A 16,868-nucleotide genomic window follows, 5' to 3' on the forward strand; every position below is an offset into this window, starting at 1 on the left:
TTAAAGGGATTTCTTTGAGCCTGTACGTGTGATGTTCCGCCGTTACACTCTGGTCTGATGTTCCAGGTTTTTGTTTTTCTGCATCCTAACCTGTTGATGCTCCCTCCCACTCTAGGCCATTTGCATGGCAACCCTTTACCAGGCCAGCTGCTGCTGCCCTTTTCTTTCTTCATGTTGAATTCTAATCATTACTTTCAAAGGAAAGCGTCTCCAAAGCTGCTTTATCAAGTGTTCGTACTGGGAGGAGGCAAGCCACTGTCTAGCGCTCACTCTCGCTGCTCTTCTTCTCAATGCTGTTGTCTAATCCGGGAGCATCTCCAGTTAGTGACCGGCTTTTTCAAGACTTGAGAAATATAACAATTGGAAAAAGAAGGTAAGGATCAACAGAAGTGGGGATTTGTTCATATTTAAATTCATATTTATATATTAAAAGGAAAATTCTTTAAAAAATGATTTTTTAAATTGGAGTTAAAGGGTTACAGTCTTAATTAAGACAACTTTGAAGAAAATGTTGGAATAATTCGGTTCACTCTCATAAAAAAAGCTTTTAGCACTCATTTTAAATGATACCTTTGTAAAGCACATGAGTCCTACTAAGTACAGGAACTACTTGCTTGCTAAATGCTTTTATCTTAAATACATTTTCTCAAGTTTAAAAAACAGTGACCATCAATTTTATTTGCAGGATTACAATGTACTAATCCTTTTTATTTTGAGCTTGAGGAATTAAACATTTATGTTGCATCAGGATGACATTTCTTATCATAATAAAAGGATCAACAGCACTTCTCTAAAAAGGATTGTGGGTTTCAGTTGTTCAATAAAGATCACTGACTGTTACAGTAAAATAACCAACTAGTAGATAAGATCTTGAATTTCTTTCCTCCAATAATAGTTAAATATGAGAAACAGTGTTATTTTCTGAGCTTTTCTGTGTGAGGTAGACAAACATGAGAGGGGGTCACATCTGTAACCAGCTGAACACACACTTTGAGATTTAACAAATTGTTGCTTTTTTAACACAGATGAGTTTTAAAAGTGAAATAATGCAACAGACTATAAGAAAAATAGTTTTATGTCAATAAACTTTTTGTTTTACTGTGTTTCTTTTTGCCTTATGTATTAATATATATTTTTTTCTAGTTCCTCAGAGTAACATTTGTGCCCCCTTTTGCATGTTTCTGCTTGCATCCTTCAAGGATCCTGTGGATTTTGAGCTAATTTATGGGTTATGTTGGTGGCTATATAAGGGAAAAGAAAACAATAATTGGTGGATACTATCCCTTTACTAATTTTTCTTTACAATTACATGTGAAAATCTTTTTGTGATGTTATTTTAGCTCTGCAGTGATGCCATGAGGTTGATTTTGGTCAAACCCACCAACGCAACTCGACGTCTTGACTCAACGGCTGAAGTTTTCCATGATGGGGACCACGAGCATTGTACCTCAGGAGGTCCAGCTCCTCCGACAAAAACTCCTGATGGGATGCGTGATCGATACTCAGGCACCTCTGGGGAAGCATCCTCTTCACTGCAGGAGACGAGTCCCGAAAGATCTAACGGGATCAGTCCATCAAGAGATTCAGCACAAAACCTAACCTTATCACAGCTGAGCGATCAGGACTGGCTGCTGCTTTGTGGCCAGGTTAGCAGCGTAGGAGATGATTCAGCCTTAGCGGGGAGAGCAGGGACCAGTGTGGAACATCCAAACCATGACAGGTGTGGTTGTTCCTGTACAGATGCTAGCCAACATCCAGAGGCTTTTAGTTTTCATCCGCAATCAAAGCAGGGCACAGTCCAGGATGATAGCCTCATGAAAGTTTCAGACAAGAGAAGCCTTTCATCTTCACCTTACACCCTGCCTTTCTATCAAAGCACCCAAGCTTCGACCACTTGCCAGGTGTTACCACAGCAAACAAACCAAAGGGATCTTTTTAAACCTGACACAAACCATACACAGGATAACTTCCTCCCCCTCCAGTTCAGAGACCAAGAAGGTAGAAAGGAGCAGTTGCAGCAACAGCCTTGCAATCATTTTAAACTTAGAGACACCAACCAAGCAACTTTATTCAACATTCCTCTGAGTTCCATTGAATGTGCCAAAACAAATCAGAACCCTGCTGTCCCTGCAGACCTCAACTGGAGAGAGCTTTTCGGCAAAGAGCCTCTGTTAGTCCAGCAACGTCAAAAGCGAGACTCTCGCTGCTCGATGAGTACTGATCAGACTAGCAAGACACCTGGAGACCCCTCCATCGTCCGCAAGTGCCGTCATCTCCCCTGCAACCCTTTAACCAGCACTGTGCAGAGGTCGTCTACTCCAGCTAGTAATAAAAGTGTGCAGTCCTTCACCACCAGCCAGTACAGCTCACTTGAGAACCAGGATGTAGTGGCAGAAAGAGCCAGACATCGACAAAGTCAGGTACACAAATTATCTGTAAATGATGTCGGTTACGGACCTTTTGTAGGAGGTTGATATCCAATCAATTAAATAATGAGTATGGAAGGTTTCTTTTTCAAATTTGCGCGATAACACTTCCTACATCTTTAAGAAATACACATATTACCCATCTATAATTAAAAGGTATGCAGCAACAACAAAACAAAAGATGTTAGACAACATGCTATTAACAAGATAGTTATTGCAGTGATTTTTACATTTACATCAATATTTTTTACCAAAACCAGACAGAATCTTTGAATGGCAAGTCCAATTCCTGATTGTAGAAGTCAACAATATTTGTTTATGTTGCTCAGAATAGTAGGGTTTCTGAAAAATTACAATGCAAGTGATGAGTCTTTCTTATTTTTGCAGACAAACTCTCAGCAGCTCAGTGGGTCGAGGTTCTCCCTCCCCAAACACACTCCTCCACCAACTCATGACATCGGGATCAACGGGAACGCAGTGCGACCGCTAAGCAGCCATGGCACTTTAAGATCCAGCCTTTCAGATCTCCACTCAGGCCAACAGCCTCTCCAGCTCCTTCACAGTGCCATCCTGGAGGACGCTTTTTCCAAAGTAATCAGAGAAGATTCCAGTAAGGCCAACAGTGAGAACCTGAGCAGGGAGGAAGGCAGCGTACCACGGAAGAAGACCAAGGACATTAGCTACCGGCTGGGTCAGAGAAAAGTTCTCTTTGGGAAGCGCAAGCAGCTGAGCGACTACGCGTTGGTCTGTGGGATGTTTGGCATTATTGTCATGGTGATCGAGACTGAGCTGTCAAGGGAATTTTACACCAAGGTACTTGAGTCCTCCATAAACCCACTTTATTTTTATATAACAGATTAACAAAGAAGTGTAATGTAGAGCAGAAAAGGTTTCACATGTTTCTTTGATGTACTACCTGATCAGAGGCTAAACCATAGACGGTATAGGGCTAAACAAACGGCTGCCCTATAGTGCCACAATAGCAACTGAGTCGCAACATTGAAAGCCCTATGAGCAACTTTATTTCAATAAAGAGCCCTAGCTTTGAAAAAATCCATTGATTTGAGGGCAAACATCACCTATTTTTATTTCATCATTTAATTATCTGTTTAAATGACTGGTTTATGTGCCTTTGCACCGTGAATTCCCTTATTTGTGATAATAACGTTTTCCTTGACTTTTTATTTTGGTTCGTAAGTGTGTCTTCAAAATGTAATGCAATGACCATTTAATCTCCATTATTTACACAGGAATCCATATATTCATATGTCCTGAAAGGTCTGATCAGCCTCTCTACTGCCATTCTTCTTGGACTCATTGTGATGTACCATGCCAGGGAAATCCAGGTATGTGGAATAATTCAAAGAAATCAGTGCATACCTGTGTGTATCTTGGTTTACCCTTATTATTACCCAGGTGAACACTTTGACTTATTTTCGAAATATTTAAAAATAATTCAAATCTTCTGTCCAAACAAATATTCATCATCATTTTTCTCTGCTTTCGAGGTTAGATCATGTATTTTAATATGCAATATGAATTAGGTTCCCCTACAATCTTCTCCCTGCAGCTCTTCATGGTGGACAACGGAGCCGACGATTGGAGGATAGCAATGACCTTTGAGCGGATTCTCTTTGTAGCGTTCGAGCTCCTTATCTGTGCCATCCATCCGATCCCAGGTCAGTATGTGTTCACCTGGACTGCTCGCCTGGCTTTCAGCTACACAGCATCAGTGGCGGACGCTGACATCGACATCATCCTCTCCGTGCCGATGTTCCTGCGGCTCTACCTCATCGGCCGGGTCATGCTGCTCCACAGCAAGCTGTTCACCGACGCTTCCTCCCGCAGTATCGGGGCGCTCAACAAGATCAGCTTTGACACTCGTTTTGTCATGAAGACTCTGATGACCATCTGCCCCGGCACAGTCCTGCTGGTCTTCAGTGTGTCCTGTTGGATCATCGCAGCGTGGACCGTGCGTGTGTGTGAGAGGTACAGCAGCTTTAAACTCCTGAACGTCTCAGTCTTCCTTTTCTTTCTTTAGTAACCAACAGTGGTGGAGGGTAACTAAGTAGTAAGTAGGGTTGGGTATCATTTGAATTTCCACGATTCTGATTCCGATTCTACTTTTCGATTCCGGTTCTTAACAGTTCTCAATTCCGATTCTTTGAGGGGCAGGGTAAAAAAATGATACATGCTTCTTCCACCAAAAAAATTACATTTATTCGAGAAACTTTTACACAGGTTAGTTTACAGTAATATTCACATTAATCAGTCTGTTTATATTCACTGCTATAATGTAACTGTAACCTGAGAGCCACTGAAGCTACAACAGTGCAACAGTCCAACTTTTAAAGGAACCCCCCCCCCCCCCCCCCCCCCCCTCCCATTTAAAAACAGTTCTTGTTGAGAAAAACAAGCATATCTGCCTTCTCAGGCATACCGGGAAGAAATGTTTGAACATTTTAAAGTAAAATGCTTCAATCTGTTTGTGAATTGTGATCAAAACGTTTGAGACCCACTGAGATAACTTAGATTAAAGTGAACTATCTAAACACTCAGCCTCTCAGTCTGACTGGAGAGGAATCTCCCTCCACATCATTGTAGAAACATCTTCTTCTTCCGTTAGAGCAGCTAGCACCAGATACTAATAACAACAGCGCAACAAGTCCTCCAACTCATACGACCAAATGGGTCGATTGTTTAAGCCCTTATTACGACCAAATATGTCGTTTGTTCAAGCGCTTAATACGACCTATAATTACGTTTTAAAGTTGTCGGCCTCTAGTGCTCCCGTTGAATGCAAACGTTACAGATGGTCGTTTATTCACAAATAACCCTCTCTGTAAAATCCTAAATTGTTGGATAGTTTGGCCATTAAAACGCTTTATGATTAGATTTCTAGCGAGAAGTATATATTGTACTTTTAGAATCCACGTCCAGTCGTTATGTAGGATCTATAGTTTGATAGATATTACGAAGATTATTTGAGGTTTCGTCAGGAGAACGTGTATATGCGGCAAGCTTCCATGTAAAGTTACGGGTTGAAAACAGTATTTCCGGTCTCGACGTTTTCATAATAAAACCAATGATCAAATGATTTAACAGTGATATCTGCAGTACTCATCCACTAAAAAACATCAGTTTATCCTAGTTAATTATACGACATTAATTGGTTTAAATTGTGTACAATGCTTTTGTGTTTTTCCCATAGGGTTTTCTCTTTCGATTCTGAGAGACACATTTCTTTTTTCAGAGGTTTTGATAGGCTAAAATCACGCCGCAATGCACGTCGGGATATGGTGTTTATGTGATATGAAATCGGAAAACATTTAAAAAATAATAATAATACTTTATTCCGAGTGTTCTTGCTTTTCTCTTTGAAAGTCATCACATAACGGCATTGTAATACACGGTTCGGCTGCATTAAATATTACATATCTGCCGTAGATATGTATTTATAGAGCCCTGATCAGAAGACCTTTTGACAAACTGGAAGAGATGCCGCCAAAACTGAATACGTGACGTGGACCATAACATATCAACAATTAAACAACATCTTCCATTTCTTTTCACACAATACGTCTCCTTGCAGTATCAACACTAATTCGGCTGACTTTTATATTTGATCCAATAAGTAGATAGTCTGTATTTACACCATAACGGTGCACAGCTGATAGAAAGGGATTTTTTTGTAGTTTTTAAAGATATTACTGATTTTCTGAACTACCTTTCCAACTCCTCATGCAGTTGACTGTTACAGGTCTATACAAGTTTATGGTACAATGCATAAGCTTCACATTGTGAGACTGAAACTGTATTTTCCTTTACCGTTCTGTTTTAATTTCACAATAAAGTGAATAGTCATATTATGTTTGATATTATTATGTTTTATTAACTAGACCACTGGTCTAAACCGTACCTCCTAGTGGTTAAAGCACGTTATTGAATTTAGTTGTTGAATAAGTTTAATTGTTATGAAAACATTTAAATATTAAGAGTAGCCTACATACAAAATAGGGGTCAATGATAGAAATATAGAATAGAAAATATCAAGAAGATACTGTAGTGATCTCTACAATAAAACAGTTTAGTGCAGGACGTCCAAAGATATTAACAGGTGGATGTGCAAAACAGACAAACTGATAAGGCTGGATTTTACTCAGGTGTAACGAAAGTCTGATTTAAGGGTTGTTTATATTTCACATCATTAATCAGAATCTGCAAAGTAACAAAAATAAATGTAGTAGAGTAAAAATACCAGGTTGACCTCTGAATTGTAGTGGAGTAGAACAAAGTAGTACATGCTGCTGTGACAAAAACATTTCCCAACTTGGGATCAATAAAGTATCTTATCTTAAGATGATCGATGGCTACTGCCATATTTGCTAAATGTGCATCTGAACCTTGACAAGTGCATGTTTCAGGCTTATCAATTAACAACAGGAGGGGTCACAGACATAAGACCAGCTGTTAAATAAAGCTCTTCTGACCTTAGCTGTCATGTGGGTAGGCCTATATTAATGCTGCCCATTATGGGCACAAGCAATTTTCACCCATGTATTAATTATATGTTTTAAATTTGATAACACCAATGTGTTTCGTATCCCCTAAACCTCCAGGGATGTATACAGTTGAATACTGGCAACTTCTAATTGTGGGAAATACGAAAACGTCTTATAAAACTACAATTCCCAGTAGAGACGTAGAACATATTGCGAAACACACAATAGCCAGCATGTGTAATTCTGGGGGGGAGGGCTGGGCTGGACCCGTCCAAGTCCAGTTTTGGATAGTCTGGCGTGGTTCCATTCCATTTCAAAGAGCTGTTTGACATTCGGCGTAACCTTGTCGCACTGCCACTCCAACATCCAATCACAGAGCTTGAGGGCTAATCACGGGGTTTGTAAATCAAGGCGGATGTTGTAGTCCCAAACGATAGCTGGGGATTCTGGGTAGTGTAGTGTCTTCGGAAACTCTGTAGTGTCTAAACTCCGAAAAAACTATTTGTTTCTCCGAATCGAAGGTTAAAAACACAAAAGCATTGTACACAATTTAAACCAATCAATATTGTGTAATTAACAAGGATAAACTAATGTTTTTTAGTGGATGAGTAATGGAGATCATTTGACAGTGTGGGGAATACTTCCGGTTTTATTATGAAAACTTCGAGACCGGAAATACTGTTTTCACCCATGCTAACTTTACATAGAAGCTGCCCCATATACAGTACACGTTCTCCTGGCGAGACCTCAAATTATCTTCGTATATCTATCAAACTGTAGATCCTACACATCCACTGGACGTAGATTATAAAAGTACAATATACACTTCTCGCTAGAAATCTAATAAAAAAGCATTTTAATGGCCAAACTATTCCACAATTTAGGATTTTCCAGAGGGTAATTTGTGAATAAACGACCCTCCGGAGCGTTTTGCAATCGACAGGAGCATGTTGTTTCTTACACGACCACTAGAGGTGCTACACTTTAAAACGTGACTCTGGGTCGTATTTAGCTGCTGAACAATCGACCTATATGGTCGTTTTTTGTAGGAGGACAGGCTGCAACAGCGCGTACCGGTGCACCCTCCCTTTCACCCTCGCTCACTCGCACGTTGGCTGTGAGCTGTGGGTGCCAGATAAGCCAACATCCCCCATTTTCATCGCTTACAGCGCCCACCGTACAGGGCAAATGAAAAGTGTAACCGGGATGAAAAGGGTGTTACATTTACTTAATTATGAATTTTGTTACATCAAGGCCGAACATTAGGATGAGCACCAACGGTCAAAACATTTTTGTTTCCTCCCAGAGCTGTCAGCACAGCACCTCCACAGATCTGGCGCCCTAGGCGAACATCTATAACGCCAGTGCGACGGGCCGGCCCTGGTCTCAGGTTACGCTGTAGGAAGTGTAGGTACAACCATAGATATATATAAACTAGAGCTGTCAGTCGATTCAAATATTTAATCATGATTAATCGCATGATTGTCCATAGTTAATCGCGATTAATCGCACATTTTTGATCTGTTTTAAATGTAGGCTACCTTAGAGGAATATTTTTCAAGTTTTTAATACTCTTATCAACATATGAGTGGACAAATATGCTTTATGCTAATGTTTATTATCATTTGAACAATGACAAATATTCTGATGAATATTAAACACAACAACTTCTGAACATTACAAATATTCGCCTCAATTCAACCTGGAACCTAATACAATACAAATGGTGTGTGTGTGTGTGTGTGTGTGTGTGTGTGTGTGTGTGGTGTGTGTGTGTGTGTGTGTGTGTGTGTGTGTGTGTGTGTGTGTGTGTGTGTGTGTGTGTGTGTGTGTGTGTGTGTGTGTGTGTGTGTGTGTGTGTGTGTGTGTGTGTGTGTGTGTGTGTGTGCGATGGATCGTTGGAGCTATGTGCAACTCAAGGCATATGCTCGAACGGGAGCTGCCTGGACGCTGCAATCATGTTGCACTATCCGTGCTGAGTGTGCTGACTTCTCGTACAATGTCCCACTGTCTGGCTGCCTGCATAAAGTCAAGTGCTCGGCGCAGTTGTCGGCGAAATGTCGCTCCTCTGTTTTCATTTAAGCAGCTAGCTAGCACCAGATGCTAACAACAACAATGCACGTAAGAGAGGCTTCTCAATACTCAAATTTCCCCTCCTCGACTCCTCGGTCCTCGGTCCTCCGGTAGTGACGCGGAAATGAATTTCAGCGCGCCATTTTGAAGGACATCTCATTTCTCTAAATGCACACCGAGGACCGAGGATCGAGCGTCGAGGAGGCTCTCTGGAGGAGCTCTAACCGATGATATACTGATGGTTCCTCCACGGCTCCTCCACGGATGCATTTCCGGGAACGGTGGAGGCGTGACGCACGGCCGGACTTATCTCAGCCAATGAGAGCTATGCATGCATCCCCTGGATATTATTTTAGAAACTGCTTTCATCGCGTCGCGATGTTTCCAGAGAGAACAGCTGTAAGGTCCATGCAGAAAGCAGAGCAGTGTGTATAATATATATCACTCAGTATAACAGTTACAGGCCTACTCTCTTTATTTACTTTAGTTTAGTAGATATATACAAACAAAGAGTCGATATTTTTCTAAGACCATTGCTTCATATAATAAAATACACAACGGCTTATGCTTTAGGAGCTGTAGGTGTGTGTGGTACAGTGTGTAGGTGTGTGTTGTACAGTGCGTAAATGCGGCGGACAGACGGGTCTCAGTTGGTTTGGTGTCCTCTGTTTACTTTTAATAGGCCTACTTGTAAATACAACTTTTGGCCCGTAATTTCAATTCCCCATTTCAGCGACCAGAGAGAGGGGGGGATATATCCAGTCTCTGATTGTGTTACGTTATTATGAGAGTGCTCTCATACTTTAAATTGTATATATTTATATAAATATATTTGTGTGCGTGTGTCCGCATCTGTAGCCTGTTATTGTCTCATTATACCGCACTCTCAATGAATTCAAAGTAAATATGTGGGGGAACAATGTTCAGCTGATCTAACAGAGATACAGCGCTATGACAAAACACTCGACAGCTGATGCAGCTGTTGCCACATAATAATGAACGGACGGCTCTTTAAAATGACCGCTCAGAGGAGAGGAGTTCTCATTTCTTTAAACGTCTGCTGCTTCCCCTCCTCTCTCCTCGGTTCCCCTCCTCGGTCCTCCGCTCGCATCTCCTGTGGGCGGGTCTAATGGCGCGTTTCCACTGCAGCGGGTAGCCCCGTTTAAGCGTCCTTAACCGTCCTCAAGCGGCCAGGCCGGTTTTTGGTGGCGTTTCCATATAGCCTAGTACCGGCCAGCGGGTACTTTTTCCCTCTTTTTTCCGGCCTCATAAAATCGTGGTTCCCTCAGACCAGGGCCAGGGCTGAACTAGTGACGTCAACACTCTCGACTGCTGATTGGTCAGAGAGAATCGTCACAAGATTGCGCGCGAGTTCATCCCTAGCGTCGCATATATATCTAGAAGCAAGCTTGCAGCATTTTTATACACAGCATTTTGTAAACGGAGGAGCTACAAAAATGGCTACTTCTAAGAAAAGCACAACGTGGTCGACCGAGGAGGTGACGACGTTCCTTCATCTCATTGGGGATGATAAAATCCAGCGGGAGCTCGACGGAACAACTCGAAATGTGAACAAAAACAAAGCCGATCGCCCCGCCTACACTAAACTGTAATGGAAATGCGCCACGGCCTCGGACGGCCAGTGAGGCAGCCCGAGGCCAGAGCGAGGACGCTTAGGGACGCTTAAACGGGGCTACCCCGCTGCAGTGGAAACGCGCCATAAGTCTCGAGGAGGGGAACCGAGGAGGGGAGTCGAGGAGGGGAAATTTGAGTATTGAGAAGCCTCTAATGTCTCTCTCTCGCTCGCTCGCTCGAGCCACACATACACACACCCTCCCGGTCCTCCCAATAGCCAGTCGGTGCCTGCCGGTGAGCGTGGAAGTGTGGTCTGCCACAAGCGGGCGGCAGGAGCGGGGCTGTCAGCATCAGCTTGTAGATGGTATTTTAAACTCGATGCGCTCTGAAACTACGGGGCGGCCGAGGAAAAAAAATACACATGCGTTAATCGCGTTAAAATAATTAGTGGCGTTAATTTTTTTTTGCGTTAACGCGTTATTAACGCATTAACTTGACAGCCCTAATATAAACACTAGATGACTCACCCGCGCTGCTGGCCAATGGAGACCGACGTTGCCACTTGGCCGCCATCTTGCTACAGGCAGTGCTCTCATTCATAACATTATGGTTTACTATTTAAATATTACATTGCATTTAGCTGACGCTTTTGTCCAAAGCCACTTACAATAAGTACATTCGACCAGGAAGACACAACCTTGAAGAAAACAGAATCATATAAGTACATCAGGTTTCATAGAGCCAAACATTTCAAGTGCTACTCAACTGGCTTTAGGTAAGCCAGTCCTTTATTAGTATAAAAGTGCTTCGTTAATAGTTCAAACGCTCGAAGTGGAGTAGAAAGAGATGAGTTTTCAGTTTGCCCCGGAAGATGTGCAAGCTATCTGCCGTCCTGATGTCAATGGGGAGCTCATTCCACCATCTTGGAGCCAGGACAGCAAACCCACGTGTTTTTGCCGATGGGAACTTGGGTCCCCCTCGCAGCGATAATAACCATAGCCTGCTCAATTTTCAACCAATTTTCAAACGGTTTGGTTTTTTATAAACATCAAAGATGTAGTTATGATACTGCATACTTATAATCATGGACTTTCTTATGAAAATAACATTAATCAGATAAAGCAATAGCTATACACTCACACACAAGGTATTTATATTAAATATTTGCCGGTGTATATATTTCCATTTATTTTATTATATTGTTAATATTTAAAATAAATTATAAATAAATTATAAAATTAAAATACATTTATATTTTATATATACAAATCGGTCTCATGTTACCACTCTGTAAGCCAATAGTTGTTAATTTAGCAATGCCTTAGCTTGAAGAACAGGACACAACTAATGACAATAGCATATGTTGGTATATTATTTAGATATTCACACCTTATCAGAAGAACCAAACCAACATAAAATGTGCTCACAGACAGGCCAGTTCTGTCTAATTTATCACAATTATTTTTGACATGAGATCTTCATATAATCCTAGTTTTGTATTTAGTTTCTAGATTTGTAAACAAATCCAGAACCTTTGAAATATGTTATTGAAAAAAGACCAAGAATAATATAAACTGTACCATGTGTCCTTTTGTGTCCTTCTGTAGTCCATTTGTGGTTTGTCTTGTCTCACCCCGGCTGATATATCACAAAATCCACTGTTTAAATTGTTCCCTATATTGCCCCTATGCCCCTGTAAGGTGTCCTTGGGTGTTATGAAAGGCGGCCTCCCAAAATAAATGTATTATTATTATTAAGAAGAACAACTTGGTGTGGTGTGGAGGGGATGTAGGAAGCAGGAGCAGGTGGGGAGAGATGGGGCTTCAAGGTTCAAGGTTATTTGTTTTAAATGTGTCTTGGAGATAAGGACCAGCTGCACACAATAAAATACAGTATAACACAAAACCAATAAGACACACGGTGACACATGGCACACCAACAATCAATCATCGTCCAGCCTCAGCTTTGGTATTCTTTCACAACCATGTTATGGGTTTATTAGACTGAGCAAACATAAACATATGTGGTGATCCCACGGGTTCTTGTTTGCAGACAGCGGCGATTGGAGCATCCGTAGGCTGCACAAAAGTCCGGCATAGTCAGGTACTTCTGTAAACACAAAGCCAGCAAATTCCTGTATCATAATGCAAGATGTTTTTAACAAGCCAAACCACTTGGAAGAAATCATGTGTAACTTAAGTTATGTTGAAAAGAAAGACCAGTTCTGCCTCTCCCACTTGTGTAAAGTTGCTGGGTGAACTTTGTAATACTAGGTCTCACTCACAGCCTCTTGTTATTAGCCAGCTAATAAATACAACCACATACACAAAGAAAAGCTGCAATTTCAACATGTCCAAGCATCCTGTATCATAGCCATGCTAATAATGTTTATAATAAACCAAACCGTTTGTAAATCAGTCAAGATTTCAGCGAGTTAAGAGTATTTTTGTGCAGATCACTCACCTTACAACAGCTACCATAACGCGAATCAGAGTAACTGTTGACTGTAGCAAGATAGCGGCCGGTCAGCTACGCTGGAAAATCTCCCATGAGCCATCTAGTGTTTATATATATCTATGGGTACAACAACCAGAGCCATATAATAGTATAATATAATATGGCGCTGCAGGGTACAACCATAGATATATATAAACACGTGTTTATATATATCTATGGGTACAACGCTACATTTCCCGCCCCGCCACAGTCATACAGTAGGGCTACGGAGAGCGGCGAAAAACATTTCCTCAGGCATCGAAAAGCGGAACCGAAATTCACATTTCTAAATGATGCCGTTGGAATCGAAATGTTGGAACCGGTTCCGAACCGGAACCGGTTCTCAGTACCCAACCCTAGTAGTAAGTAACACTTAGGGATTGTACTTAGTTAATACCATTTTCTGTTGGTTTGAAGGCCACCAATCTCAGAGGCAACTATTGTACCTCTACTCTTATACATTGATTGAATAACTTTAGGCCCTAGTGATTTGCCAATTTAGTTTAATAACACAACATATGATTCATAATTTAATTATTTCAATAGGCATTTATTGACCCAGCTGAAGGAATTTCACAAGCTCCCCATGAATATATCGATATAATAAATAAATTCATTATTTTGCGTTAAGTACATTTTGATTATAATATTTTTGTTTAAATAACTTTTTTAATGACTTTGGTTGTATTCCTGCTTTAACCAGGTAAAATATCTGAGTACCGGTTTCACCTTCAAATGAGATGTAATTTTGAGTAATCATACTTAGTGTTAGTCTGCTTTTTAATCTTCTTACGTTAAGAAGAATAACTGAGCAAGACATCTCTCAGACCTTTCAGATTTACATCCAGGTGTCATGCCTCCACAGGTATCACGATGCTCAAGAGGTGACCAGTACATTTCTCGGAGCAATGTGGCTGGTCTCCATCACCTTCCTGTCCATCGGGTACGGCGACATGGTCCCTCACACCTACTGTGGGAAGGGAGTTTGTCTGCTGACAGGAATCATGGTGAGATAGGCACAATACAACTGGCTTGTAGTGAAGAGTAATCCCAAACAATCTGTGTCCTTCAATTATCAATGTAATACATTTTAATGACTTAAAATGGGTAAAAAACGAATAAAAATTACATGAAGCACGAATCATAGGAAAAATACACAAATACGTTTAACTGTTTTATATTTACCAGTTTACATAACAAAATCCATAATTTCTGCTTACTGAAGCTTGAATCTTGTTTGGTTTCATAACAATGTTTCTTAAATACCAGTATAAAGATTACTCTATTAATAGTGAAAATATAGTTGGTGTTAATGTAACAATACAGTGTCACTAACCACTGCTCTTCTCCACAGGGAGCCGGCTGCACGGCTTTAGTGGTCGCTGTTGTTGCAAGGAAGTCCGAACTCACCAGAGCCGAAAAGCATGTCCATAACTTCATGTTGGATACTCAGCTGTACAAAAAGGTAATGATTGTATTTTTGTTAATATTGACAGAACTGCAGATTAAACGTAAAATACTGTTTTGTTTTTTTGGGGCCATGTTTGGTCAGTTTCTGTCTAATTTCTGTGACAAAGACCTTTAGAGAGAAACCTCATCAACACACATTACTCACTGTAAATGTTACTGGAGACAGTTAATTAGATCCCTCTATCTGCATGATACTCTCCCATCCACAGGTAAAAAACACAGCAGCCAATGTGTTGAGGGAGACTTGGCTCATTTACAAAAACACCAAGCTGGTCAAGAAGATTGATCGTGCCAGAGTACGCCACCATCAGCGTAAATTCCTGCAAGCCATCCACCAGTAGGTGTACACATGTCATCACCATGAAGTCTAGAGTAAAGACAACATCAAATTGATAGTTACTACTGGAATGTATACATTGTTGTCACCCTTTGCTCTTATAAACGTATTTAATTGGTTTCTAATATATTAACAAGGGGTAATGTGTTCTTAATTCATGTGTCTTTTGTGGGGTTTGATACTGACTCCAAGTTAAATTGGTTTACACATGATCCATCCAAGGTTGTGACTTACTTTGTCAAAGATAAACCTTACTCTGCATTTATTTTGAATGGAACAAAACATGACTTTGATTCTTATTTTCTATTTCAGACTGCGAAGAGTCAAAATGGAGCAAAGGAAACTAACTGATCAGGCCAATACAGTTTGTGACCTTGCCAAGGTTTGTAAAAGCAGTGTATGTTGTTGAGTTTGTCACTATAGGGCTGTCTTCAGTGTTTTTGCAAGATGAAACCAAAAGTATGTAGTTTACCATAACTTAATCCAAGTAAACCATATTACAAAATGTCCACTGAAATAGGGTTTACATGTTACCACTTACAAAGATGTGGTCGTCTGTTGTTTATCTACTATGCCAGGGCATTGATAGGTGACAAAACAGATTTTTGTTTCCTGGGGAAGTGAGATTTTGTATCTTTTCAAAAAAAATTACAACATTTCTGCATTTATGATGTATGTAAAGATGAGGAGATAAGTTCCCCGCTCCACTTACCCTGATGATGACTTGTGCTGTAAAATGTGTGAATGAACTGTCCTCCCTGTTGCTTTGCAGACCCAGAACATGATGTACGATCTGGTGTTGGAGCTTCAACATCGAAGTGAGGAGCTGGACAGGAGGATTGTAGCTCTGGAAGAGAAACTGGATTCCATCCTTCTCAGTGTGCAGTCGCTTCCCGTTGTGCTTTCTCAAGCAATAACAAAGCTACAAAAGGATTTCCTGGACGACTTGGCCTGTCGCGTCCACTTCCTGTCATCCTCCCTGAGCTCCGAGTGCTGTTCAGTCCCTGCCAGGCAGCTTTGTCCAGGACCCACCACACCAGAGACACCATACAGCTCATAGACCTCACTCTGTGGCTTTCCTTGTAGTCTGGAAACTTTGTTCATGCTGGGAAGGATTTTCTCAACATGCACACTCTTCTTTTAAGTAGCGCTCTGCTACACATTTTTACAGTTACACAAATAAACCCCTGGGAGTAATAGCTCTTACTGAGCAGCCCAAATGACAAGGGAAGTGCTTTAGTGAGGGGATTCTCGGCTAAGGGAAGATCCATTTTTTTCAGAGGTTCACAGTTACTGTATAGTCAGGACTGGGTTTTCAGCTACAAATAGACATACATTAGTAGTGTCTCTTAGGAAGCAATATGAAGATGATTTTTAAGGTACCTAGAGTCTAAGTGTGTTAGTTCCTAAGTAATTAAGAAATGAGGAATACATTTTCCCCTTATTCTCGAGCTTACATACCTCAAATGGATAAGTATTTATTTTTGATGTCTACTAATCAACTCTTTCGCAATATTTCTTTCTGAAAGAAATCTAACATTATGGAAATGGAGATTGTCCTTAAAATATGGACAGCACTTTTGAATATGTGGATTACATGATGTCACTATACATGAACAAGTTAAACTTATGATCATTATTATTTATTATTATACAAATATCCTAAAAATCCCTGTTTCAGTTGGAAAATGTTTTCCTTTGATGACCTAGCAACAGTTTATTTTAAAGTTGTAGGCATACACATATTGAGAACCTGCAATAGAAATAAAGTAAATCTATAATTATTAAATTGTTAACATTAGCTCTGAAATCTTCCTTTGTGTTTCACTGGCCTTAGCCTACAACATTAATAGAAGCTTAGGACCTACTTTCTTTTGATTTTCATAGCAGCAACATACAGTATCAGCATCTTGCCGAATACAAAAGCAATAAATACTTTTTCCCAAGATCTCTGTTGTAGGATGTTTCATGTTTGCATTTGCAGGATGG

At 40.6% G+C, this 16,868-nt stretch overlaps 1 protein-coding gene across 1 annotated transcript; it reads left to right on the plus strand.

The window, feature by feature from the left end:
• On the plus strand, positions 1-16,827 carry kcnn1b (potassium intermediate/small conductance calcium-activated channel, subfamily N, member 1b). Its single transcript, XM_034213054.1, has 10 exons — positions 1-373; positions 1,341-2,420; positions 2,814-3,239; positions 3,677-3,772; positions 3,997-4,415; positions 13,938-14,079; positions 14,427-14,537; positions 14,752-14,879; positions 15,192-15,261; positions 15,652-16,827. Exons 2-10 carry the CDS (start codon positions 1,356-1,358, stop codon positions 15,937-15,939), a joined length of 2,745 nt encoding a protein of 914 aa, XP_034068945.1. The 5' UTR covers positions 1-373; positions 1,341-1,355; the 3' UTR covers positions 15,940-16,827.
• Positions 16,828-16,868: the final 41 nt, after the last annotated feature.

The sequence above is a fragment of the Gymnodraco acuticeps genome, unplaced genomic scaffold (genome assembly GCF_902827175.1).
Source record: "Gymnodraco acuticeps unplaced genomic scaffold, fGymAcu1.1, whole genome shotgun sequence".
Taxonomy (NCBI): domain Eukaryota; kingdom Metazoa; phylum Chordata; class Actinopteri; order Perciformes; family Bathydraconidae; genus Gymnodraco; species Gymnodraco acuticeps.

Bases quoted from the DNA above. Each gene is read 5' to 3' on its own strand.
- kcnn1b (XM_034213054.1), top strand. From the start codon at position 1,356: ATGAGGTTGATTTTGGTCAAACCCACCAACGCAACTCGACGTCTTGAC. The intron at 2,421-2,813 runs GTACACAAATTA...TTATTTTTGCAG, and splicing joins CCAGACATCGACAAAGTCAG to ACAAACTCTCAGCAGCTCAG. The intron at 3,240-3,676 runs GTACTTGAGTCC...TTATTTACACAG, and splicing joins CAAGGGAATTTTACACCAAG to GAATCCATATATTCATATGT.